The sequence below is a fragment of the Indicator indicator genome, chromosome 17 (assembly GCF_027791375.1).
Source record: "Indicator indicator isolate 239-I01 chromosome 17, UM_Iind_1.1, whole genome shotgun sequence".
Lineage (NCBI taxonomy): Eukaryota > Metazoa > Chordata > Aves > Piciformes > Indicatoridae > Indicator > Indicator indicator.
In genome coordinates, this window is record NC_072026.1 from 13,861,490 (window position 1) to 13,886,234 (window position 24,745).

The following is a 24,745-nucleotide window of genomic DNA, read 5'->3' on the forward strand; positions in this document are numbered from 1 at the left end:
ATCCACTCCTCATTATTACGGTCCTGAACATGACTCAAACCTCTGTACTCTGGACACAGCTTTTATTTAGCACCATCCCAGTGCTATAACCTGTACCTGCTAAAGTGACAGACTGGACTTGCAGAGCAGTTAAAACACATTCACCTCCCTTAACATCTTGGTATCTCTGAACTACCATCATGTCCTGGCTTATTAATGACCCAGAACTAAACCCTAAATCTTACTTCCAGTTGCTGGTTCTGACAAAGCCAAACACATAGAAAGTATTTCATACTGAGCCCTACCAGTACACTTGATGCAATACTGAATCTGCTGAAGAAGTTGCTGAACTGCCTCAGCACATCTAAGCTCTAAGCAGAGTTAAAACTATTAGAGTTTTAGAGATTCTGTAGAACACGGACAGTTCTTATGCTGGAAAATGCCAACATATATCAAACTTCATTGGCTGCAATTGTATTTGCAGATAAATCAGCCATGGCTGACCTAGAAATCCTACAGATATGCACAGTAGTCAGTAAATAGGATTGACAGTATGTTCAATATTTGTCATTCTGTCATGTAAACCAACATGCATTGTCTTGGATTCTGAGTGAATGTCCTAAATATAGATAAAAGATTGACAGAGTTGAAGCTTATATTTAGTAGGAGTTACTAATTATATTCTACTAGTTCTTAATCTATTTTTTCTGTTATTTCTTGTCATCTCTTGAGAGTTTACAAGAAACAGACCTTGTGCCAGGACTGGATAACCTTAGAAATACAGGATTTATTAAATGCATTTATAAATATAAAATGTAATGGATGCATTTGGGAAAGTTGGCTTTAAAGGTATTAAGTGGCAGAATTAATGACAATTACTCAGTGTAGACAGTATCTCCAAACCTTTCACATGACTCCCACTCACCAGAATTCTCCATCATTGTCAAGAGTGAGTCCCAAGCTCTTACGTTCTGAATCGCTGACTTTCTTCCACTCCTCAGAACTAAGTGGGGGAGGGGCGAAGGAAAAAAACACCAACAAAGATGATTAATAAATTAGGTAATCTCACTAGGAAAAAAATTTGCAAGTACAATTCTTTCATGGTCCCTTCTTATAAAGGTAACATCAGACTACTAAAAAGAGATGATATTTAGGAAGAAAGTGTGGGGCTTACAGGAGGAATTACAAAAATGGGAAACTGGCTGGCACAGAGCAGAAACTTACTATTTTCCTTTGTCACACCCTCCCTTAGGACACTTCAGCAGCTAGTTTGGAAGGTCATATGAGATTGACTTCATTCCCTGAAGGTCCTTCAAAAGAAGCCTAGATTTCTTCCTCAGGAGCTTATTGAACACTTCACTTAGATGACAGTATTCTCTTTACCTTTCAATCTCCTTAAATAAAACAGGCCTGAAGTCTGAGATTTCCCCAAACTGCCTTTGAGAAGAAACTGTTGGAGCCGAGTGTCTACTTTCCACTGTCTGCAGGGGAGCACATATTCCTAAATGCAAGTAGTGTGATGCTGAAACCAGACAACATCATCAAAGAGAGCATGACCCCCTTCCCTAATGTGTTACAGCAGACCAGCAGAGCCACAATTCCTCACTCCCTTTCCAAAAGTAGGAGGATAAAGTTGAAGGTGTTTGGCAGGAGGGAAGGGAGGTTGTTTGTCATAACAGTGTCACAGACGAATCCACTTGACACGATTATAATTTAACAGCAATTCACAATTATTAATAAGATAAACCTAAAGGTTGAATTTTAGCAGCAATTAATGATTAACCAACTTAGAGATTAACAAGTGATTCAGTAAAATATTGTAATCAAACAGTGACTTGATGACAGATTCAAGATTCACACTACCTCAGTGCAGGGAATCCTAAACCAAAGTGTGTGTGTTTATATAAGCAGAAAACATGGAAGCACACACAGACAAATACTTGGATCTAATGTGCCCACACTCAGGAATGTGTATCATCACACACACAGGTAGGGAGGTAGGTAGAAGGCAGTCAGAAGGGTGATTGTCATTATTGCTCTCAGGCAATGAGGGGAGTGGGAGCCAGGTGTGTTGAGGGGGTGCCTCAACGCTCTGGTCCTCTGCTTATGATTTATACTGGGTTGTCAGGAGGTCTCCATCCCCAAATACAGGGGAAGCAGGAGCCAGGTACATTAAGGGGGTGTCTCAATATTCTGGTCCAGTGCCTTTCAGAATCCATGCTTGACTTTGAAATGGATTGCTGTGTGACCTGGGGAAGGAGAGTTACACCACGTAGTGGTCCAATAGTGGAGGAGAATTGTACCACCACAGTATTTGGAAAATTCTCAATTTAATTTTGTAAGGCCAAAAGACGTGGGCCAAGCTCATAGTTGTCCCTTCTTCTGCTGAAATGAGTGACAGGTGCGCCAAGACAGGGGCTAGTGGGAAATGACATGTTCAACAAGACACAGTAGCTCTTCTCTACATTCTTTGCATTTTACCTTTTTGTTTCACAAACTCATTGAAAGTAGTAGATTTTTGGCAGCTAATATAGGGAAAGTAAGAACTTAATATGCTGTTGTTAAGAATACTGCATTATTGAATGCAGTAGCTGATGAGCACAGTGAGCTAACACATCCTAGTTAAATGTTTTTCATGTGTAAATTGCCAGTGATGGAATACATCCCCTCCAGCAATCATTTCTCTCTCTGTAGGGGTTCCTGCTAAGCTTATGGCCCACATTAAAATTCATTTAAAAAGAATTCAAGAAATCACAAATGTGCCAATTTTACAGCATTTTCCAGCAGTTAACTTAATTTCTCATCTGCAATTGCTAGCTGCTGGGGATGGCACAAGTCTCTTATTCTTAGATAATTTGAGCCACAAGACAAAATTCAGTGGTGAAGATGGGAGGAAACCTCACTTTTTTTGATTCATCACCTTAATTGTAGAATGTTTTCCTGTTCCAGCGTGCCAGAACAATAATGCATACAGTAAAGTAAGGTCCAGGAAGACATAACCTCCAGGCTTCTCCAGGTTGCGTTCATTTGCTCAGCGAACACTCTCCTTGGCACAAAGGTTCATCCATCACCAAGTATTGCAGACAGACTTTGTGCCTCAGTGTTTAACCATGCATGTAGCGTCCAGTGGCCCTAAACACAGTTTCATTCCTTGGACACTGGATTTGCAGCACTTACTTGTCACTCCAGGCACCATTCCACTCTCTTTTCCCCCAGGGATTCCTCAGCCTGATCATGAACAGCTTTTCTGCATTAAAAGAAAATATGGCCCTTTCTCCAAGGCGCAGCTTCCGAATTGCAGTCACGGAGTAGGCATGGCCGATGACAAGACCCATCTCTGTCTCCGCTTCACTGGTCCTGCTAGAGGAAGCCTTTAGCACCAAGAATGATAAGAAAAAAAAAACCAGAATTCACATCATCGAGGGACCTGACAGCTACATGTTCAAGGGGCAGGATGGGGAAGGCCTGTTTTCTTTCACAGAGCTGTACAATCTTTTCCAAATGACTTGACTAGAAAGGAAAACAGCAGCACTGGGGCTTAAAACTAGTGGCTCACTAGTCTGGTCTTTTGCATGACAGTGCCATACAAGTCCTAGAAGGTAGAAGTTCAGAACATAGGAGAACACTTTCCTGCTACAGCCATTTTGTCTCCTCCCAACCTCAGAGAGTTAAGTACTGGGCTGATGGTCAACCTTTATCAGCCCTTCCAAATCTTTACAAAATGACTCTTCTGGATATTGATGACTGTGCTCAGACATAGCATTGTCTAGTGGTGCCCTCAACTGGAGACTTTTCAGGGCCTAAGGATTTACCTGGTGAGGCCAGTGCCTGTTTCTTCATTGGGGTAAATTTGATATCCAGGAAGAACTACTGGCAGTGGGTAAAAAGAGGGCACAGGCAAGAAAGCTTTGTAGCCATTTGTCAGACCTGTACCTCACTCGTGACCTCGCAGGCCCCTCTTACATGGCAACAGGCAGATCTACAGGCTTTCTTAGGAACTACATTTGCCTCATAGACCTCACATAAGAAGCCTGGTTTCCAGCAGCAATCAGGCAGTAAACTGTCCTGCTGGGTGACATAGGCCTGATCAGATGTTCAAATTGTCAGGCTCTGAAAAAAGATCACAATTTCATATAATGCATCCAGATCAAAAATCTCCTAAGTACATCTAAAACCAGAAAAGCAGTGTCATATGCTGGCATTGCTTTGAATGACTGGCCCTTTGCAAGGCCAGCACAAAACTGCTTCTGAGCAGCACATATCAGCCAGGACAGTGGAAAAAGTAAAGCTGTGCTAGTGCTGTCAATCTTGTTCTGAGCCAAGCCAAATGGTTGTGCCTTTGGATTCATCACACGCTCACTGGAGCTAGTGGGCATCGTTGCACTGAGCCATACCCAGAGTCTCTCTCACCTATACTGGGCTATAACTCATTAGGCCTTAAGACACTCACTCCTTTGGACAGCCAGGAAGGAAGCTATGGCTCAGTGCAGATCCCTGCATATAAATTTGTAATAATTAAGAGCTCAATGATCAAAAAAGCCTTTGCTCTGGTGGAGAGAGATGAACTTCTTATAGTTATGAAGTTCATATAGTACTTTCTCAGGTATTTTTATCCATTTCAAAATGTCTCTGGTCTAAACAGTCAGGGACCTTTTCCTTAAGCAGCTGTTGCACTGATACAACAATGTTCAGCCCCCAAGGATAAGAAATCAGAAATAAATAAAAAAAAAAAAAAGAAAATCTGATTGTACTTGACAGATGGGCTGGCAAATGTGAGACTCTTGCCAAGACCCCTTCACATTTTACCAGCAGTGGCTCCTAAAGAATCGGCTCATGTGTTACACCAGAAGCAGCTGACATTTCCAATGGGTTTGGGCTTTCTCCAGTGTAATACTTTCACTTGCATCTTTCACAACTAAAAGCAAACAAAAGCCCTGGACAGAAAAGGATCCTGTAATCTCTCCTGCTACTTTTATTATCCCCCAGGCTTTTCTCACTGCTAGGCTGTCTTTCCCACCTCGTTCTGAAGACGTTTATTTATTTACTTAAACATCTACTGTCTGTTCAAATTTCTAAATGGTACAGCTTGGGGCTATTTTGTAATCCAAGGAAAATGATAACACGTTTGTAAATCAGCAATGAAGCCACTTGAGTATTAAATATTCTATATCTAGCAAGCTTCCTTGTGTGTATACTATATCTACCAAAAAGTCATAAATGCAGCTGAGTCAAACCAATAGGAACAGCCTCTGTGTAATCAATGTTTAGAAAAATTTGTGTTTATTTTGACAGGCAGAAATACAATGCCAGGAAGAAGTCAAAGTGCTACAACTAATTAACTGCTTTAAAAAATACAGCTCCCTGTGCTTGTCCCATCTCCTCATCAGATTCACATTAAGAAACTGAGCTGCCTTGGCATTTGGGAGCTACCTATCACCTCAGAAACAGTCTTTACAACAAAAATTCACACTAGGAAGTCTCATCTGCCAGCCTGGTCTGAGCAAACCATGTGAAACTCTTTCTAAATAAAAAAAAACATACCTTGTGAAAAAGGTATAAAACAAACACCAAAGATCTAGAATTTGTTTCTGAGTTGTTGCTTGATGTTGCTGAGAGCAATAGTTCAGGAGTCCTGTACCATCCCAACTGAGTTCTTAGGCTCAAATTTACCTCCCAGAAGGTACCAGGTGTTCCTCTTTGGTACCATGGCACTGGCACATGGCAGTGCATATCCAGGGCCAGCTAAACAGCATCTCCCAATATGACTGATTTTCTGTTCTAGACAATTGCACAACTACCATGACACCTGCCAGAATTTCTGAATGAAGTGATGCTTGTGAGTCCACCAGTTTACACTATAGGTATGAAATAGTTGAGTGCTACAGTAATATGACCTTCATTTCACAGACAGGAAAATTAAAGCAAAGCATTTAAGTGATTTAACTAACTCCACATAAGATTAGCCTTAGCTAAGGTCTTAAATTGGAAGCAGAGGACATGGCAGTAAAATACAGAAACGTACCTAGATCCCAACCCTGCAACTTGCAGATTATCATAGAATAGCTTAAGCTGGAAGGGACCTTAGAGATCATCTAGTTCCAATTAGCCTTCCATGGGCAGGGACACCTCCTACTAGACCAGTTTGCTCAAGGCCCCATCCAACCTGGCTCTGAAAACTTCCAGGACTGGAGTCCCCACAACTTCTCTGGGCAACCTGTTCCAGTGCCTCATCACCCCCATGCTGATGGATTTCTCTCTAATGTTTAATCTAAATCGATCTTCTTCCAGTTTGAACCCATTGCCCCTCATCCTCTCACTCCATGCCTTTGTAGAAAGTCCCTCTCCCACTCTCCTGTAGGCCCCCTCCAAATACTGGAAGGCTGCTATAAGGTCTGATCCCTTTCCTGCAGGCTGCACTTTAAAAATAATTTAAAAGTGATCTTTTAGGAAATCTTCAGGTGCCATGGCAGTTTGTTAGCCCTTCACATCTGGAAACAGCTTCAAACAAGGTGAGAATTTCAGTGTTACCTCATCACAGCCTGACATTTCAGACTTCAAGGTAAGGCAAGTTAAGTCTACCTGTCACTGGTTCCTCTCCTATGGCAATGGGCTGTGAGAGGCCCTTGCCTGGGTTTTGCGGGGTATATGGAACCATTTGAGAGCTGCTAGTCATCTGCCTTCTAGCATCTCAAGTGAATGGAAAGAGGTAAAGCTTGGGGATGCCATCGCCTTTCTACTAAGGGAACTTCATGTCCTTGTAATGTAGGCTTCTGAGTTACATCACAGCACCACAGTATCACAGTATATCAGAGGTTGGAAGGGACCTCAAGAGATCATCAGGTCCAACCCCCCTGCCACAGCAGGATCACTGAGGATAGTCCACACAGGAACACATCCAGGTGGGTTTTGAAAGTCTCCAGAGAAGGAGACTCCACAACCCCCCTGGGGAGTCTGTGCCAGTGCTCTGTCACCCTCACTGTAAAGAAGTTTCTCCTCATGTTGAGGTGAAGTTTTCTATGTTCTAGTTTGAACCCATTGTTCCTTGTCTTATCACTGTGAACCACCAAAAAGAGCCTGGCCCCCTCCACTTGACACCCACCCCTCAGATATTTATAGACATTGATCAGATGCCCTCTCCATCTTCTCAAGACTAAACAGCCCCAGGGATCTCAGTCTCTCTTCATAGAGGAGATGCTCAAGTCCCCTGTCATCCTTGTGGCTCTCTGTTGGATTCTCTCCAGCAGATGCCTCACATTGGCCAGCAAGGGCAAGGTTTGCTGGCCAGTTTTAATGTGGAGTCTTACTAACAAACAGCACCATCTGAGTAACCAATTGAGCTCAGCCTTTCAGCTCAGCTCCAGTGCTACACTGAGCAGACAACTGTATCACAAAACCCCAAGTCCTGAAGTCTAAGCAGCTCAGGCCAGCAGAATTGTTTTCTGTAAACAATTCCCCAATGAAATTGAAAACTGCCATCTGGCCTGTAAATTAGGGCAGGAGGTCAATACAGAACTGTGACCATTCAGAAAGAATCTATTTCAGATCCACAATGAAGAAGCAGCACAAATGGCTTTGTGGTTTTGTGCCTATATCTAGCAGGTCATGGAGTTGTACTTGGCAGACAGCACTGCCAACTTACTAGCTTTCTATACACAAAGCTTTCCAAAGCATACAAATAAAGGAAATAGTCAATACACCAACAATGGTATTTTTTCCACGTTTTTCATTGAAATTAACTCCTAAAATCCAGCTCTCCATACATACCGCAATGTAACAGCTGATCAGCCCGCCTCTTTTATGTACTTTCAGCAAGTCTTCAAACAGCTTCATCTGCTCAGAAATTATCTCACCATATTTGCCCTGTACCAAATCAACAGATTCTGCCACTGCTCCAGTGAAATCCACAATTGCATCTGCGGCACTGCCTCCATCTAGGGCTTCATAAGATCCAGCCAGCCTGGAGGTAACACAGAATATTCTCAGACACTAAGAGAAAAAACAACAACAACAACAACAAAACAACAGAAGACTGCAGACAAACCTTTGCTGGGTTTCTAGAAAAGGGCTGCTGAAGTACAGTGCATTGCAGACTTTTATGATTCAATTCCCCCATGCAGATTAAAGGACAAGTTTTCAATCATTTTTAGGTTTAGCCAACCTAAAGCTATGGAAAGCATGACAGAGTTGGAAGACAAAACAAACAGATGGATAGAAAGGACAGCACTGAGGACTAAAAGGACAATAAAGTAGCTCATACTTTGCATAAGCTTTCTCCAGCAATGCACTCCAGAATTCATTTTTCATATTGGAATGGCAGTAGATCAACTTCCCATCCATTGTTGGCAGCAGATCATCAACAACCACCTCTGTCCATTCTCCAAAGCACCAGAAACGGAAACGGAAAATCCCAGCATATTTCTCTGGATTTTTAGGGTCCCATTCTTGTTCATTGACATCTGGAATCACCTGAAAAAACATGCAAGTTCACCAAAACACATGATGTTAAGACTTATTCAGAGGATAGAGTACCCTGGAGCATGCATTATGCAGGTGTTCAGCTTCATGAGCAGTTGACCTTAAATAGATGAAGCGGGGGGGGGGGGGGGCTGTTAATTTGGTACAAAGTCAAATATAGTCCCACTTCAATGATTTTTTAGGAAAGTAAAATTAAAAATCACCAGCAAAGACAAAGAGAACCTATTGCACTCCGTGGCTTTACTGCATCTCTTCTTTGATACTCAGTGGGACCGTGAGTGGGGAGATCTCTAAACATGCAAAATTAACTTCTAAAGAAAGGGAGGATTTAATCCACCAGAGTTCACCACCCATCAGAGGCACATTAGTTAGAGAGGCAAACCCATGGGCTAATAACAGGTCTGGATACAAGTCTTCTGAGGAGTCTGAGGGAACTGGGGCTGCAGAGAGGTGGGTCTTGATCTCTGCTCCCAAGTAACAAGCGATAGGACGTGAAAAAATGGCCTCAAGTTGTGGCAGGGGAGGTTTGTTTGACATTAGGAAAACTTTCTTCCCTGAAAGGGCTGTCAAACCCTGAAGCAGGATGCCTAGGGAAGTGGTGAAGTCCATATCCCTGGAGAGATTTAAAGCCCTATAGGTGTAGTGCTGAGGGACATGGTTTAATGGTGGACTTGGCAGTGCTCTGTTAACAGTTGGAGTCTATGATCTTCAAGGTCTTTTCCAACCTAAACCATTCTACAGGTAGGGAAACAACCAATGTTTATTACCTTTATTTCATGCACCAAACACATTGATCACCTTACCTTCTGCCAGAGGGTCTTCCGCAGAGCCAAGCAGGAGCATGCAGCCACAAACCAGCAGTTCCCCAGGATGCCTTGATGTAAGTCATGGGAGCTGATTCCATTCACAAACAGGTGGGGATCTTCACAGATGTCCTAACAAAGCCAACCAGAGATTATTGGAGACTTCCCTCCAGAAATGATCACAGCATCCTTCCAGCTATTTCTCTCCACAGATGTTCTGCATCATGTTCCCATGAAGCATGGAGTTCCTGTAGCAAGAGTTTCATCAGAAGCCCTCTGGCACTAAGCACATTTGAAAGTCAGTGTGGCAGTTCAGGCTGGGTGCCTCCTGTTACTGCCACATAAGTTTCGCCTCCTGTGTCCCAAGTATCTGACCCGATAAGGAGGACACAGGACATGGTGTATTTCTACCCATAAATCCTGCGCCCTATAAACCCATCTGCAAAGTCATTCTCTTCCTCCTTCTTTCCTCTCTGCTCCCATGGGAGATGCTCCCTCTTATCGGGTAACGGTGGGGGAGTATCTCAGGCCAGGAGGAGAAGGCAGGGGGGGCAGTCTCAGACCTGGCCAGCCTGAGACTAGCCTAGTGGGGGTGGGGGGAAGAAAGAGCCCTGGGGGTTTGGGTATACCCTAAGGTGGGAAAAAGGGAAGAGTTGGGAGGCCTTAGGGTGTTGTGCAAGGGACTCTGTACGCTTTAGGTTATCTTTGCCACTATGCTTGTAAGTTTTTCTTGTTTCACCAATTGCTTTTCCATTTAAACTTTCCCTCACTCTTCAATCTGTTTGTGTGAGTGTCATTCTTTTCTCCCTCTTGGGGCAACAGAGGACCTGTCTGGCCTCAAACCAGGATAGTCAGGGTATAGAGGATTATTTACATTCTTACAAGTGGATTGTGTCACTGTATCTAAACACCAGGATTTACAATTTTTTTGCCAGAGTTCCTAGTTCTGCTTTCAGCAGAAAGTGATCTTGGAGGAGCGGAATGAATTCAACATTTAGAAGACTGATGTGGCACTGGAGCAGTTAATGAACTGAAAGCAAGTGAAAGGAGGGGGAAATATTACAGGGAAATGCTCTGAAAACAAACCAACCAACCCACCCACCCCCCAAACCCCCCAAAACTCAAACCATAAAGCAGCGTCTTCCTGTGATATCTGCCTGTTCTTCTTCACTAGCTTGCTCCATGCTATGTCTTTATAGCCTTCAGATCAGGGCACCAAAACAAGCACCTCTAAGTATCACTGAACATGGGAAAGCCACAGGGGTACATTTTGCAGCACTATTGTGTTTGTTACCAAGAAATCCACGATAGAGTGTTGTGCTGAATGGATAGACATGCAGCCTCACAGTCCCAGAGAAAACCTTCCAAGCAACACTTCAGAAAACAGGTAATCTGACTGACATGGAACCTATTGGCTTTGACCCAGTGACTGCTCAGGACACTTTCATATAACTCATTGCCTTTTGTGACTGGCTGAGAGGACAGAAGAGCAGACAGTGGTAAGAAATTATGCTCTTTCACAGTATAAGAATAATCCTGATTTTCAACACTGTAGAAATTATCTTATATCCAGATATTTGAAATGCAGAATAAATAACCCCCTCTCACCTCAGAATGGCCAGAGATTCCAGATTTACTGCAGTCTTTCCAATTTGTTAGCAGCAGAAGCATAAGGAGATGTGTTCCTTACCTCTTAGATTCTCACTGCCTTTTGATAATGATAGATAACGATCCCAAAATACCAAGACTGCAATCCAAGCCTGGCTACACACCACAAAATCTCTCAGTCTTCCCTTTGATGGGACTGTAATGAATCAGTGCCAGGTGAACATACTTCTAGAGAGAAGAACCACCTCAGTGCTGAGCTGAAACTCTGTTTTCCTGGGCTGGTTTAGCAGACAATAATCTGGAGTCAGTTCACAGCATGGAATGTGTGGAGCTGCTGCTGTTTTCTTTAAGAAAATGATATTTTTGGCATGAGGCTTTTCTCATTTAATAACAATTGGTAGAAGCTTTAAGTGCCTCTTGGGAAACAAGTATCCGATCACTGTACGAAACTGCTCTTCTGTCACTATTTCTTACACGTGTCTTCATTTAAAGACATTTCAAAGCCTCTTAACAGACTGTAATAAAATTATGAACAACAAAATGGTGCCTACGAGGAAAACTGAACACAGACAAGACATATCATCATGGATATGGTCATTTATAGATGCTCTGGTTCAGAATGCCAGCAGGAACTTCAGGCTGGCACTTCAGCTGATGTCAATCAAACTAGCTGCTTGTTGCAGGGGTTAACATTCAGTGACTACTTGGCCTTAATAGTGGTAGTACACATTCCAAATGCAGCTTGGATGGACTCAAGTTTCATATCATGTTTCCATGCATCTCTGGAAGTAATAATTACTAGTTTGTTTTTCCTTTCAAAATGTTATTTTGTTAGTGTAATCAACAAGGGATAAGTTAAACCTTCAAGGTTGAAACTGTCCAACCTTTTCTATTACTAGAGGAAGCCAAAACTGTTATTTGGTTTGGAATTATTAAGCACTACTATGTATTACAAGTATCATCTCTTATTTGGTTTGCTTTGATAAAAAATAACCACATTAACCTATCTTTTTTTAATTGAAGTGCGTCTTGCATCTCACACTCTCAGAGTAAAAACAGAGAGCAGCATGTGTCAACAGCCAGACACATGGATGAGATTAGCATTTGCTGACCCCTGGGTTCCAAAGCAAACGTGGAACAGCAGAACATGGAAGCACCTCCCTGTTTGTACCATAGTCATGAAATTCTTCAGGATCCTGCTTGATAAACCCTTTATATTAAACTGGCTAGGAGCCCTGGACTTCTGAGACAAAAGAATAATACAAGCAAATGGCATTGGTTCTCTTTCTCTTGTTGTTAATTACAGCCATTATAACAGTTTCTATGATGACTGTCACTGGGTGGCTCAGATGAGATGCACAGTAATACTCAGGAGCAAGCTATAGCTAATTTCAGCTGTATGCTCTCCTCTCAGCTTTCTGCTTTTCAGCACTTACACAGCATAGCAAATTCTAAGGAATCATTTTGAGATGGAATTAGCTAGTTAAACCACAGTTCTACCAACACTGTTAGAAATGTGCCATTTAAGTACATGATTCTGCAGTCCTTGTGAGGATATTTAGGATTTTTGTTGCCCCAAACAGGTTAAAAATATTAAAACTAAAAAATTCAATCGCTTTTCCAATAACACAGTGATAAATTAGGATAGTCAAGAACCAAGCCAACCACCATCAGAGAAATTACAAGGAAGACAAATTGATCTCAGATATGGCCAAGCTATGTAGGAGATCTGATGCCTTCTCCCTTACAATCTAAGAACCTAAGCACTTAGGTTCTGAGTTCCTCCAGAAGTACCTCCTTTGCCAACAAAGTGGTTTAACCCAATTCCCTTTTTGTAGGGTCAGCCTGCATCATCTGTGCTGTAAAAAGGGGAAAGATCCTTACATTTGCAAGAAAGCTTAAAGGACCTTACTGGCTGTTGTTAACATACAATAGTCACACTATTTCTGATACAACACACTAATAAAAGCAGTTGTACTATTATTTATGCCCACAGGGAGCATTCCATCACCCAAGACAGAGCTCTACCCTTACACATGTGCATAATAAAACAAACACCATCTGCAGGACTGTAATTAGGCTGAGCAGAGTCTGAAAGTGAGGTAAGAGGTTACATGGTTCTGCGGAAAACCATGAAGCTCTTATTTTCATAACAGATTTTCATTTGCATGACAGAAAGCTATTTGTGTCACTTCCTATCCTTGCTGCACTATCTAGGCTCAAAATATCTGACATTTAGTGCAACTCAGCCACTGATGGTGTGAGAAATAAAGTGGCTCACAAATGCCTTTTCTGGTTTTAATTGCTTCATCTCTTTGTAACACAATAAGTAAATGAACTGATTAATGAGCAGATTGTGAGATAAGGAACTTAGTCTGGGATCACAGGAAATAAGTGTGAGATAGTTATTTAACCTTGACAGGTTAGTAAATTCTGAAACTTAACTAGTGTCCAAAATGGCTATTCCTAACCTACTTATGACTGAAGCTTCCCTAACCAGCATTAAAGTCCACATGCTTCCTCCACAGGTTAGTAAATTCTGTCAACTGGTTCTTAGTATTTTGTATCACTTGGTGAAGTGTGGTGCCCAAATCCAGGTACTATGCTCCAACTGAGACTTCAACAGTGCTATGCAGAGCTCAGTGTTCTTGCTTACTGAATCTGAGGTGCCATTCCTGTCTTTTTGACTTGACCTTCACATATTTAACTTGTGTTCAGATTGTGATCCACCCTCTGATCTTATTCTACGGATTTGCTGCCTCGTCATTCTTCCTAAATGAGCCATAGTCACTTAATAGCAAAGCACTGTCCTTGATTGCCTTGATGAAGTGATGCTGAATTCCATCCTATTTGTTCCACACCATTTTCCCAAGTCTGAATTTTCAACTCTGTCAACTGCCCTGCAATGTTATTCCAGTGTGTTCCTCAACATTCTCATATGTGCCTTTCTAGCCTCTTCTCCAAGTAAAAATGAAAATACTGAAGAGGACCAGACTAAGGGAGATTTCTATAGGAATCCATTAATACAATGCCAGATGAGTGTTCTCTGAGTCGTATTTCATCAGCTCTGCACCCTCATTATAGAAGCTTGAGCAAATCCAGATTTTCATACTTTGGAGAGATGTATCAGATATTGCAAAAGTATATATAGCAGATCTACTGCTCCTCTCTTAGTCACAAGAACTGTCCCACCATATAGTGGAAGGAAATCAAGCTGGTACATCTTAGTGTATGTAACACTCTTCTGTAATACAATCTATAGCATCAGACTAACAGTCATCTGCCTAGATCTGATCAATTGCAGCTAGGAATTCAGCTGAGATACAAAAAATGTTTGGACAGTAGGACAATTATGACAGATGGCAACATAGCTTCACAACATATCTTCTTTAGGAAATTTCAAAACAACACAAACCATGGGAGACAACAGACATCCATTTCACTGGGGCTAGGAAATGGTTTGTACATTGCCCTGTAACAATTCCCTAAAAGCAAACAAACAAAAAGGATGGATTTTATTTGAGACCAGAAGCCCCACAGAAAAGTAGAAGAGATAACTGATTAACTACATATACTAAGTTGCTGTGACTACTTTGAATCTTAGAGTCAATTAGGTAGAGGAAAAAGTTCCCCTTAGCTCTGAAGATACCTCACTCAGCACAAGTGTTTCCAATATCAGGGACGAATGAAGAAAAGCAATAATGATGCTTGCAACTAAGATTTTTAAACAATTTAGCAGCATTTAGAGCTTACTTTCTGCAACACTTTTTAAAGAACCACCTCTGCCATAACATAAGCAATAATGTACCTTTGCTTGCATTCAAAACCTATGGAAACAGGCTTGAGTCTACCACACTGATCTTAAGCCCAGTACACCATTCCTTTAACATTCTGAAACAGTGTGAACTATGTCAAAGCTCAGTATTCTTTCATTTTTTTTTTCTCTTCTCCCATTCTGAAATCATACTGAGTCAGTTCCTGCAAAGATGGAGGTCAGTGTGGGGAAGCAAGGGGAAAAGCAATTCTTGCTGAATACAGATGCAGGCATTCAGCTAACTACAAACCAAGCTTGTCTAAAGGAAGACAGCAAAGACAGCATTTATTTTGAGGTTGTGTAGCTGAAGAGGTAATAGAGATTGCCTATCCTACAATAAATCCCAGCTGTGCTGGCATATTTGTAGAAACACTATCCAGATCAGGCTGTTTGCCAAGGTGATTGCATTAAGCTCCAAAAAGAAAAATAACCAAGTCCAGTTGTGCTAGATACTTCAAGGCATGTAAAATGCCTTTTGCAACCTTGTTATGCCTGCAAAAACTCTGCCTATGGAGTGAAAAAATGAGTTTTAAGTTACAATCATGCCCTGTGGTATAGCTCTAACCCCCCTGAGAACAGTTCTCAGAGAAATCTCCATCAAAAGAAAAACAGGGTCAAATATGACTCTGACTAAAACAGCCCTTGCTGAGATCATGAAGGGTCTTTATCAGCAGTGCTGTTATGCCATGTAATCAACAAAAGAAAGATTTAGCCCTCAGGTTTCTGCCTGTAGACTCTGAGATCAGGATTCCTCTGTAAACTTCATGCCCGTTGTCCAGCAACATCAGTTCCTGTGAGCAAGACAATGCCCAATACTGCTTTAAAATAAACCCATATGCAAAAATAAACCATACACATGCAAGGAGAAGAGCGTGCCAGTTTGCTCCAGCCTTGTGTAAAAGGAAACTCAGTTATTTAGGGATTGAGAAATGCTTCTTTCTCTCCTGCCTCTCCAATAAATCCTGTCACAAAACCAAATGCATCATAGACATTTTTATAGCCTTTTTTTTTTTTCCATTTCCAGTTTGGTGCTAGTGGTGACAAATACTCATTGAAGACCATGGGGTTCAGCCTTACCCTGCCTATGGGATGTGTGTATTGGGGAGGATCTGAATCAATGTTTTGGAAGGAAAATACCCCAAACATTGGGCAACATGGTGTGTATCTTGGCTGCCTCTAGATTTCATCTGATCCTTGGTGAGCTAGAGCTGCTCCCATCCAGAATACTGACAGTTCCTGCAAAGGGTACAGATGATGTGCTCTAGGGCTGACCTTTTCCTGAACCTCAGTAACGAAGTGTTCACTGCAGCTCTTAAGAGTCCTCTGCCATTTCATCCCAGAAAAAGCTGAAGTCGATGATGAAAGACTTATTGTTCTCCCAGGAGCCTCTTTAGAGGTATATCATGCCTTCTCTTGCAGCACTATCTTAGTTTGTGCTGTTTCATATCAACAGAACTGCAGCACATTTATAATACTTTATTTTTAGAAAAAAAAATGCTTTACTTAAAGATAGTATTTTTTTCTCACTGAACTTGCAGACATGGACTTTGCAGACAACAGCCTTTCTCTCCTGTGTTCTTCCCCTAGGACCTAACCCTTTCTCTACACTCGGTTCTACAGTTTGTGTTATATTTTTTCCATGATCAGGAATCAGAGATGCTATTCTTAGGACCAGATTCACCTCAGGAAACAGTCACCTTCTCTTAGCCAGGTATCTAAACTCCCCAGTGCCCAGAACACAATTTCAAGTGGCTAAAATGTTGTATATTTCAATGGTGGGGGGGGAAAGGGAGAGAGGGAAGGGAAGCAATTGATTCCTATCAGAAGACAATTTCTGTGTCATTAACCCAAAGTTGTGTGTGAAATGCTTTTTCAAGAATTTACTGTGATTTTGAGACAGTGATACTCCATGAAAAAGGTATATATAGGGGATATATTACTTGAGGCCTGACACCTACTGCTGTGAGGGGGTTGGACTAGATGACCATTCTGTGAATCTATTTCTGCAAAGAGTAATCTACCAAAGCAGTGGAAATATTGCTGAATTAACTGCAAATAACAGAGAGGGAGACAAGTTCAAAGACAAGATAATTTAGAGCAGCTCCCCAACATCACTTCCAGGCATTCACTAACGTAGCAGAGGTCAGACATGGGCTGCAAGTCCACTCACAGTTCATCAGACTGAAAGGCCACCCACCGTTTAACTGTTTTCTTACTGCTCCCTTAAAACATATTTTTCAATCAAGTTCTTGAACTGGTTGCCTAAGATGGGAAACAAAAACAAGAAAAAGGGGTTGAAAAATATCACACAATTTTTCACAACACTGAACTATGTGGCACTGGACCAGAGCGGAACAAACAACTCCCAGGTCTGCTCGCCTGCCTGCTCATCGCTGGCTGGGGAGGCAGCTATTTGCTTTGCCTGATCACAAGCATCATTTTGGCTCAGTGGCCATGACCTTTTTAGGTTTGTCCAGTCTGACCTTATGCTGTGTCTCAAGGGGCTGGTAAGTGATGTAGACTGAATTCTTCATCCTTGCCCTTTATGAGGAAGGGAATATGCTGTTTACAATAGAAGTATTAGGTAGATTTCTGCAAAGTCACTCTTATCTTGTTGTTGTTGCATTGTGGATGTTTGGGGTTTTTTTAATTATTATTACATCTAGCACTGTGTGTCAAAAACAGGTCATCTAAGAAACATTGCCTGGAGTGAAAATATTTTACTTGAAAGGAGGCGTTTCTTCCTTGTCCAATAGTATTACAGACTTTAAAAAGGTTAAAAAGCATAAATCTAAACCACAACATTAAAAAGCAGAAACCTCTTTAAGCAAGTTCTGCCTTTCCCCATCCCTTTTCTAGCAGGGTTTGGTTAGATTCCCCTGTTTACTAATAGTGACATTTATCTCAGACACTTTCTTGAAGATAAAAATACTTTATATTTTTTCCCAGTCTCATCATCTTTTTTCAGACAGCACCTTGAGGTGTTCTCCTCCACTTAGTTGCTTAATGCACAAACAAATGTAATGCCTGGGAAAACAGTGCATGGTGTAGCCAATGTAACCTTACAGATACACTTTTGGGATTGTGATACATGCCACACCATTCTGGAACAGATGTTTGCTTCGTAACATAAAAAGAGGAACTGTAAACTTGTACACAAAATCCTAAACCAGAAGCTTCTTAAACTACTAGATGAATTGAAAGATATAACATTTTGGATTAATTACTTTTTTAATAGAAATTTTGTCTAGCAAGCACAACTCCACTTTTCTGAGCCTATATACGTCATAATTAATGGTGCCTCTCAGTTAGAGCAGGACATAGATCAGACTCTGAGTCTGGACATCCTTTCTGGCAAAAATCAGCCTAAGGTCAGGGTATTTGCCTTTTAGTAACACGGATATACATGTCCAATACCTTGCAGAGCATCACTTTCACACCACCAGAACTTTATCAGATCACTCATCTACGAGCTGGTATAGCTCACTTCTTCCCTTCATTGCCCAGACTGGGTGTGAGCTGCAGCCAGGAGACTGGCACCAGCATCTAGTGCTGTCCAGGTGCTAGCAAATGTCAGGGCAGCAAAGGGTTATGAAGATAAACACCACCACCCATCAGAGTGGTCAGAAAGGTCACTGGAGTTGCTGATTACAGCCAAAGGGAGTAAACACAGAAAATGCTTCTAAGGAACAAAGCAAAGAGATTAGTGGGGAGAAAGAACCCACAATATGCAATGCCTATTTGACAGTCTGAATAATCAATCACCTGCTCATTTTAAGAAATGTCACTACTTGCCTAAGAGTTCATATTCTGAGCTATAAAAAAGGCTGCAGCAAAAATGATACCACAGCATTTGTTTTACTTTGAACACTAAAAGCACTTTTATGACTCAGACAAATCAAAAGATCATCTCTCCTACTTCACAGAAACTACTAGAAAGAATTTTATTTACACACCTTGAAAATGAACACCAGCCTCTGTTTCTAAGTTATCTTTTACAGCCTTATCTTGGAAATGTATTCATTTAGCAATAAAGTTATCAACACAAGATAAATTTCTTCAGTTTTGAGTGACAAAAATGAAAAACTCACAAAAAGGATTTCCAAAGTCAGATGCTTAAACAAAGTCACAGTTGTCACACCTAATGGCAGTTAAGCACATGTATTTCCCTCCATGTAGGGTTAGCTTTTATTTTTCCTAGGACAGTTCACTGTTAGAGGACTGAAACAAATAATTTTTTTATAAACCCCTTTCCTTCAGGAAACTTCAGGAAGTTTTTGAAATTCAAGGAACCATAATAGGAGCTAAAGAATAAACTTGTTAAGAGTAATTGTGTGACTAACACACCATTCAGCACCTGGTGATTCCAAATGATGGCTACTATTACCTCAATATCCATGAATTCACTTTAATTCAAGGTTAACCAGACAACCTCCTTTCTAGTTCTGACTCTTTCATTATGTTCTCACATTTGCTTTTCTTCCCCACATTCTGTTACCAACTCATTACATTTCAAGAGGAATCAGTAAGAAAACTACTATCATGTCTCACAGATCCATTTAGGAAACTTACTTTCCAGTATCTGCTTCTCCTGTGAACTTTGGTATCTAATAAAGGCTAAGCATTTTCCCAGAGTATCCTGCTCCCACTCAACTGTTTTCATGGCATGTGCAGCTTCACCAAGACATCTACTTATTTACTAGGCTGGGCTGATACTGGTCAACAGTAATGCAGTGCTGGGGCAAGATGGGAACAGACAGACACACACTAGGAAACAACGTTAACTATAACTGTGCTTCCTCAAAAAAAAACCAAACACCAAAACAAACAAGAGCCTTAGTGTTCTCCATTGACACTGATCAGCATTGCAGATCACAGAACATCCTCTAAACAACAGTTTTCTAGAGAGTACAATTTGCAATTACAGATTTGAAGTTACATTCTAGATAAAAAAGGAATCCAGGCCTGCAGTTCCTCTTACAGTGTGTTCAAAGCACCACAAAATATCCTTTAAAGATGTAGATCCTCAGTGAACATTTAGGAGTTGTTGAGAGAACTTCTTGCCTCCCATCATCTGAGAAGACAGAAACCTTCCAAAGTCTTCAGTTGTGATAAATGGTCTGCTTGTCTCCAAAGAAGAGAAGTTCGAGACATGTTGATAACTCAAACATGAACTTGACTAGACATCAAATTCCAGCTAGTGTTAGAACACAGTGCTCCACCTCGAGTGCTGCAGAACCCCTCCAAGCTCCAGCACTGCTCATCTCCTGCCAGGTTTCATTCCTGCCAGCTGGCACTCCAAACCCCACCAGGGACACTGAAATCATTCTGGATCATTTGTGTCTCCAGCAATCTCTCTGCTCAAGCTCTACACACAGACCACTTCCAAGAGAAAACATTGAGTCACCACCTAACCCCACCTTCATGCTATCAATCACATTATTTTATTCAATCAAGATCTAACAGTCAAAGTAAAGTTAGTGGAAAACCTATGGAAAGATATCAACATATCTTAACTCTCAAAAGACAAGGAAAAGGGCCTGTTTCTAATAATGTTGAGGACTGCAAACGTTGCTTCTTGCCATACAGTTAATTTAAGGTGCAGTCATTATGTTCACTAGAGAGGATTTTGGGTTTTCTGGGACCTCTGGAAGTCACCTTGTCCAACCTCCCTACTTGGGCAGGGTCATCTAGAGCAGGCTGTGCAGGACAATGCCCAGATGTTTTTTGAGTATCTCCAAGGACAGAGATTCCCTTTCCTGATGCACATCAATAGGTCAAGATGGCTTCTGACACTTGCAACACTGGCCAAGGTTTCCAGTACATAAAACTCTGATGATAATGTTTACTCTTAACAAAGACTGTATTTTCCTGAGACAGAGCATTTTATTTCCTGCAAACCTGAAAAGATGCAAATTCAAAATGTTTTAGACTTTATTATTATTTAGAAATAAAGTTAAGTTAGAAACTATTTCAGCTTTGAAGCTTCTTTTCAGTCAGGTAAACATGCATCTTTAACATTTAAATAGAATTAAACTTGAAGGAAAATCAGAGGGCAGCAGCAAACTCAAACAAATTACTTCACAAATTTAAGATAAGCTTTACAAAACCATGAATTTCAGGACTTTACTCATCCCAAATATGCTTTTTCATACAGAAATAAGAGAAGCATACAAAGCACTTTTTGGCTGTAGATGCTTTGCTCTCTCGTGGAAGAATGTTGACAGAACAGTGTCTTAATTTCCTTTGTAACTGGCATGTTTGGGCTATAATTTTTCCTTTAGAGAAGCCAGACATTTAATTCTTTGGGATGACTAAATCAATGAACTAACAATTACTGTAAGAAGACTTATGCTCACTGTGAACATGATGCTTGGCTTTTTGTTCTACAGGCTCAAAACAATTCTTACTGTGTCATTTCTACCATCACCACATCGCCTCAGGACAAACAGAAGCTGACTCTGGGAAACCATATTCTATCTAATGATGACTGAACCTACCAAATAAAACCTGACATTTTAAACTTTAAAGAAACATTCAGACCCTTGGAATTGTGGTGTGTATGTTCTAGAAGTGACGTTAAGGTCACTTGGTATTTTTTCTTTAGAGGAAAACAACCACAGCAACACAAGGAAGCCTCCATCCAGTCTGAAGGAGGGAAATGTAAACTGGAAAAATTGCCAAGAGAGAAGATAACAAAATACTGGCATCTGGAGAGCTGTCTGCTTGGCAAGCGTGCATGTCATTTACAAATGTTTGCTCATAATTATATCCCTGGAAGACTCGAGTGAATAACACTGCTGAGAAAGGTGCCACTTTAAAAATGCTGGGTCTCAATTGTATTTAAAGAAATGCAAGACTCACTGAAGGGTGGCTGTATCTAAGGGTATCACCACAAAAAAGGGGAACCCACACCTCACACTGCCCTAGTACCTGTGAGACATGGGAGATGAAGGATGTAGCTGCGTAGTAAGACATCCATTGAACTCCCAACTCTTTGGCAAGCTTTCTGGAGGAAGGAGGGCAGGATGCTAGCAAGGTGCAACCATGGTTTTTGCTTCCTGTCATGACATAGCTAACAGAATGGCACAACTAAGAACAAAGAATTGTCTGAAGTGATACCAGGATTGAGCCATCAAGTTCACGTCATACAGAGTCCACTCAGACTGTAACAGAGAGGTTAGACACAGGGTATTTGCTGATTGTTGAAGGCTTTATAGTTCCTTGCTCATCTCTTCTTCTGGGAAGCTCCATCTTAACAAGATTTTCCAGACAAAAATAAGTGTGAGCAACAGCTCCATTCTGGGAACATTTTGGCAATTCCAGAAGAAACATGTCACAACTTGCCCAGATGAAAACATTGAAGACAAAATATTCTGGGAGGAAGGTTTGTTCAGTCACAAACCAAGATGGAAACATGCCAAACAATGTCTTCATGATGCCTCCTGTACTCAGCCTGCTAGGAAAAGGCAAGGTGATAAACCAGACCTCAGAGAACACTCCAAGGATACAGGGTATTATTTAGAAAAAAAATGCTTTCTAAAACAACATCCTTAGGAAAATACATCAGTATCTGTTTCAATTCCAAGAGCACTTCTTAAACACATCTCCAAAAAAGTGAGCCCCTCCCCTCCCAAGTTCTGGAGCACCAAGTTCTCCCACATTTTCATTCTTCAAATTGATTAATACCCAGAAGCACAAGCAAGGCCTCTTCAGGGCTAAGCATACTGCCAGAGCTGGGCATCACCAGGCTGCCACAGAAAGGTGAGAAGAAACACAAAAACCTAGAAAAAAAGAGTTCTTTGGACATTAAGAAAAATTTCTTCACTGAAAGGGTTATCAGGCCCTGGAACAGACTGCCCAGGGAAGTGGTTGAACCATCATTTCTTGGAGTTATTTAGAAGATGCAAACATGCTTCTGAGGTGCATGGTTTAGCAGTGAACTTGATAGTGTTAGATCAGTGGTTGGACCTGACCTCAAAGGTCTTGTCCTACCTAAATAATTCTGATTCTCTGATTTCTGTTCCTATTTCTGATGAACCTTCCCAAACACAGAAATAGGGCCCATCCAAATGACGTTCCATGAAGTTTTCAGGCTCCTTATTTAGAGCATGGCTGGGCTGCAGCACTCTCAACTTCCCTGTACACTTCAGCCTTGATTTGAACTGCAGCTTCTGGTGTAGGAAAATGGGACATGGACAAGGGTCACACAGCTGCACATACCCCTCCAAGACTTGAATCCTGACCGCTGCCAGCAATAACTGCTGGATGGATTAAGGGAGTTAAGAGATCCCTCCTTGTTTGTTTGGCTGTGTGAGAGGAGTCCTCAGGGCACCACACAGAGCTCTGCTCGCCTCCTCAATACCAGAACAAAACAATTGGGAAAGAAAGCATTTAACAACACATCTGCAACAGCTTTTTGCTTCTGATGATTGCTCTATCCATTAACTTCTCCATAAAACTTGGATCCATCTTCTAGACAAGCAGATGGCTGTACTGTCCATCTGGAATATTAGTATTTTCCCATCACTACTCTTAGCTCATACAAACACTGACTCACCCCAATGAGAAAAAAAGATATTTAAATACCCCTTATACCACTCAAATATTATAACACAGCTTCTGGCTCTGCCTGCCTTCAAAATGTCACAGATTTGCCCTGGTGTGTCAGTGCAAATCCAAAGCACTGGTTCATCCTTTGTCCCACTGCACCATTCTGCTTCCCAAGCTGCTGTCAGATGTCCACATCTGTACACCGATGCTTGCCTGCTCTTGGTGGGGATCCATGAGTGTGAAGCACTTGCAGTTACTAACAGTCACTGGGACCAGACACAAAAATTCTTAGTGTGTAGTGACTTTGGCACCCACAGCCCTTCATATAGGCTGCACCTTTACATCACAGATGGAAATGCTATTGCAAGTGAACCAAGATTTCAGGTTGCTGGAGGTTTACATTTTTCACCAATGTATAATTGTGAAATTGTATTGATTCAGCTTTAAAAAAATCTTCTCTCTAGCAAAATGCAATCAAATACAAAATATTTGCTGTTAACAGAATTCCTGCAGAGTTCAATGCACAGCAAACTTCCAGAAACAAGCCTATTAATTATTAATCTGACATTTTGGTGTTACTTTAAAATAATAACAGGCCAAAGCAGCAAAGTCATGATGCATTTTCCAATCAAAACCTCTGACAACAATCTCTAATTAGAGTGCCTGCTGGAAGAGGAGACAGGACTTGCAGCAGAGCTCTGCTGCATGTCACAGCTGCTGTGAAAGGATTAGTGTCATGTTGAACAAACTAGCACAGCGGCCATGGCCTGCACACTTCGACCCAGGACAGTTTCCCACCCAGGGTACTCCCCTTGTACTGTGATCAACATAATGAGACCAAGTATGTGAGAAGGGATATCCTGTGGCAGCTGTCTCTTCTGCTCTGGCAATAAAGACCCTTCCCTTCACTCTACAGGACTTGACTCGCTGAGAAATAGGCTAACAAGAACCAATGAACAATAATGTTAATCTTAAACAGGAGACTAAGTTGTGTGTGCTCCTCAGCATCTCCTTTGGAGTCTCTCTGTTTGCCCAGGCTGCTTTCAGATATTCTGAGCTGTCAACCACGTTTTATGTGACTGATGAAACAAAAACAGTCGTATTTGTTTCTCCTTTCTCTAACCAGCTCCCCCCAGTTGTGAAACACAGAAGCACATCCCACAACAGCCCCACCTTTGCTGTTTCTCAGCCAAGTGAGGGCAATAGACTGTATGAAACAACTGCCAGTATCTCACTACCTTCCTCTGCCAGCGTGCTGCTAAAGGGTATCACACTAGTTCTGGCCTCTCCTCCTGCTCTTTTCTCATTTTGGTTACCAGCTCCACCAGCCCGAGTTCTGAGGCAGTAGGACACAGCTTATCCCAGATACAGAAGCAACAGCATCTTGATGCAAGTCACAGACACTCTTCCGCCTGAAAAGGATGACCCTTATTTGATCTTTTACCTCCTTCCTCCTCCTTTCCCTCTTCCTCAAACTCAAAGCAAATCTCCATAATCAGAGCTAGAAACACAA

The 24,745-nt window shown here is 41.5% G+C and overlaps 1 protein-coding gene across 1 annotated transcript in view; it reads right to left on the minus strand.

Moving 5' to 3' along the window:
- The window catches only part of CAPN6 (calpain 6), a 45,367-nt gene that overhangs the window by 12,111 nt on the left and 8,511 nt on the right, over positions 1–24,745 (minus strand). Inside the window, exons 2-6 of the mRNA XM_054388553.1 lie at positions 9,258–9,389; positions 8,237–8,445; positions 7,744–7,936; positions 3,157–3,350; positions 905–982 (exon numbers count right to left, since the gene is read on the minus strand). Of these exons, the coding sequence (XP_054244528.1) occupies positions 905–982; positions 3,157–3,350; positions 7,744–7,936; positions 8,237–8,445; positions 9,258–9,389 (806 nt within the window). The remainder of the gene's footprint in view (positions 1–904; positions 983–3,156; positions 3,351–7,743; positions 7,937–8,236; positions 8,446–9,257; positions 9,390–24,745) is intronic.